The 3,390-nt window shown below is 69.3% G+C and overlaps 1 protein-coding gene across 1 annotated transcript; it reads left to right on the top strand.

The window, feature by feature from the left end:
• Positions 1-2,057: 2,057 nt before the first annotated feature.
• MNEG_11431 (hypothetical protein) lies at positions 2,058-2,356 on the top strand (the record flags this gene model as incomplete). The annotated part of the gene is made up of 1 exon (XM_014040095.1): positions 2,058-2,356. A coding segment is annotated over one exon (299 nt), but the record flags the coding sequence as incomplete, so codon positions are not given.
• Between the last annotated feature and the right edge of the window lie 1,034 nt (positions 2,357-3,390).

Here is a 3,390-nt window from a genome sequence, read left to right as displayed (position 1 = left end):
CGCCCCGCGGCGGGCGCCCGAGGGGCTGGAGGCGGCTGCCGCGAAGCTGCCGTGGGCGGGCCCGGGGGTTTGCAGGCCCTTGGAGCCTCACCAGGGCGCCCGCTGGTTGTCGGCGCCGCCGCCGCGCGGGTCATATGTTTCCCCCTCCCAGCCAATGAATCTGGCGTCGCCGCCTGCCTGCTGCGGGCCCGGTGGATGGGGAGGGTTGGGCAAGCGACGTCTGAGGAGACTGGGGGCAGCCAGGAGGGTGCGGCTGCACGGCCGGGGAGGGGCGGCAGCGCGGGCGGGCGCGGCGCGTGCGGAAGCGGGGGGCGCGAGCGGCGCGGCTGGGCGCGCGGGCCGGCCGGACGCGGGCGCGCGCTGCCGCCGGGCGGGCGCCTTGCGGGCGGCGGTTGGGCGGGCGCATCGTTCTGAGGTGTGCTCTGAGGCAGCGCCCCGGCCGCCCCGTCGCTGCACTTGCGGATACTATTTCAGCCTTTCCAGCTAGGCAGCGGGAGCGCGTTGTTGCCCGGGCGCAGCCGGGGCCGGCCGCCTGCAAGCCCAGGCGAATGGGCGTGCACTTGCACTGGCGCACCGCATTTGCCCGCCCACCTGTTGCAGCGCCGAAGCGAGCCCGCTGCCACAGAGCAGCACGCCCGCATATAGAACAATCAATACAATATGCTTCTTATACGATTGCAGTCCTGCCATCAGTGCCCAAATTGTGCGACCGTGGAACTGAGCTGGAGTTTCGAGATCACGGCCTGCTGATGCTTGGCTGCACTCCTATAAGCAAGAAATCGCCGTACAGGCGCGTGCATTAAAAACATGGGAGTGTCACGTACCTGCTTCTGCACGTGGGGGCGCTGCACACGCAATGTGTGCTCGCCCCCAGTCGGACGGCAGCTTCACCCGCTGTGCGCGCAGCGATCCGGCCAGGGCTCGGCGCAGCCGCAACGACGGCAACAACGCCATGGCGATTGGCAAGGTCTGCAGGCGGGCGGTAAGCCGATGGCAGCAATTTGAAGGGCGGTGACATTGCATTACACAAGCGAGGGACGCAGCAAGGCCAGGGGAAGGCCCCTGGTGTGAACCTGTAACACAGTAGGGCCGCCTAGTATGGCTGATCGTATGCATAGTATCCAGCGAGTTGCGACTCCACCAGACATGGGGATGGCTAGTGCTGGCAAACACCGCTCTGCTGAGGCCTGGGAGGCCGGGATCAGCGGCAGCGCCGCCCAAGTGCAGCACAATGTGCGGGCCCCTGCACGCCCCGCGTTCCAGGCCACAAAGAACGCGCGGCCACTCGAAGCAGACGTGGAGCGGAGCCTCGCACCGACGGGGCTTTCGCGGCCGGCAAGGCCAGGCAGCGCGTAGAGCCGCCGGGCTAGTGTCACTCAGTCAACGCTGCGTCGCCGACTCGGGCCGCCAGCTCTCGCCCTGCGCGCGCCGCGCCGGCCTCCTGCGTCCAAGCTGCTTGACTTTGAGGAGGTGCGCGAAAGTAGGAGGGCGGTACACACATGTGGCGGTACACACGTGTGCAGCGCCGCGGATGGAGGTGTCGGAACCTGATAACCGGAGCTTCAAACTTATCGACCTGCGGCGGTGCCTCGCATCGCCTGCACTGGTGAAAGCGGGAAGTTGTGCACATGCACCTGCGGCGGCGGTGTCAAGAGACGAGGGTACGGCGAGGGGCCGAGACCGAGGAAGGTTGATCCCTTGGTTACCCGGGGTGCATCACCCGGCCCCTGGGGTGAGCTGGCGCCGTTCCTTGCCTGCGCGCCTGTTAGCCCGGGCATGCCTGCCGCTCTAAGCGGTGGACTTCAGCTAGTAACTCGTCATACGTTTTGTTCTTAGTATACTGCCAGCAACCGTGCTGTTAGTGCGAGACCGACGAAGCACCCGCGTAGCCATCACCGCCGCCCGAGCACGCCAAGCCGGGTGGGGGCCTTCTCATTAGTTACAGAACGATTTAATAACATATATTGACCGGTGATACGCCCCTAAAGCCTCCTCCGACCGCGGCTGACTACTGGGGCGCACCAGAAGTGGGGAGCCCGCCAAACTCGCCCCTCCAAATGGGGCGCCCTCCCCGGACGGGAGCCTTCCTGGCGCTCGTCCTGCTGGGAGTCGCCGCCGCGCAGCCCGACGACTTGGCGGTCATGCGGATGCCGGCCAGCAAGGTGCAGCCGCTGTCGGAGCTCCCGGGCTGCGGCGGGCAGACGATCGACGCCGCGATGGACACGTGCCGCCTCCAGGACAACATCAAGATCCATGATGTCCATGAGTACCAGTTCGTTGTGCCCTCGATGGACGACCCGGGCGCGGCATTCTCGCTGCTGCTCACGACAAAGTCGGTCGGCGGGCTGGTCGAGGCGTGAGTGGCCCCCGCGCCAACCACCTTGCGCGCGCGCGCGCGCGCGCAAGCATCCGCGGCGCGTCCCACGCGCGGGACGTTTGGGTGGCGTGGCGCCACAGGAGCCGCGGGGCGGCGGCAGGCCGGCCCACCCGCACGCGCTGCAGCGAACCTCCGCACGCACCCTGTGCGCCGTGCCGCGGCGGGCCGCGGGCCGATCGCTCGCAGCACGCGCTGGCCCCTCCCAGTGCCGGCCCCGGCGGCGGGCGCCCCGCCGTCTGCGCGCCCGCCCCCGCGCCCGGGCTGTCCCTTCTGGCGGGAACCGCGGCAGCGCCGCCTTAGTGCAATGATCAACCTCCTCACGCGGACGCACGCTGGGTCCCTGAAACGAAGCGACGCCCGCGGCATCCATCTCCCCCGCAGATTTGTCCTCGGCCCGAAGAAGATGTTTTCCTACACGCCCATATTCCAGCTCGTCGGCGCCACCCCCGGCCACACGGCGATGGCGGAGATGTTCATCCGTGTGGATGGCAAGGATATGGAGCCCGGCCTTTGGCGGCTGAGGGTGAGCCGCCGGGGCCGAGGGGTTTGGCCGGGGCGATCGGGGTTGATCCGGCCGGCTGATTGGATCTGATGCATTTCAGGATCACAGGGGCCGGCGTCCCTGCAGAGGGTCGAGGCGGGCGCCCGCAAGCGCAAACGGGGTTTGGCCGGCGGCGGTGCGCTGCTATCGTGCGAGGGGTCCTGTGCTGCGGGCGCGCGGGCGGCGGGCCGGCCGGTCGGCGGTGCGCGGTGCGCGGCGCTGCAAGGGCGCTGGCGCTTGCGAGGTGTTAGGTCGCCGGTGCAGCGGCGGCGCCAGGGGGCTGGGCCCTGGACGGGCGGCGCCCTCAGGCGTTCCGTGACAGCATGAGGCGCCCCTGTGTAGCAGCAGCTCTGCACACATGAGCTGCGGAGTTTCCCCAGGGTCTGTCGTGACAGTTGCCTTGAGGCCTGGGGCGCGCGGCCGCGGGCCGCTGCGGGCCGCCGCGGGCGCCGCCGCCCGCGCCGCAGGTGGC

This window comes from Monoraphidium neglectum, assembly GCF_000611645.1.
Source record: "Monoraphidium neglectum strain SAG 48.87 unplaced genomic scaffold scaffold02741, whole genome shotgun sequence".
NCBI lineage: Eukaryota > Viridiplantae > Chlorophyta > Chlorophyceae > Sphaeropleales > Selenastraceae > Monoraphidium > Monoraphidium neglectum.
Note: the sequence above shows the minus strand (reverse complement) of the source record. Positions and strands in the feature narration are given on the sequence as shown.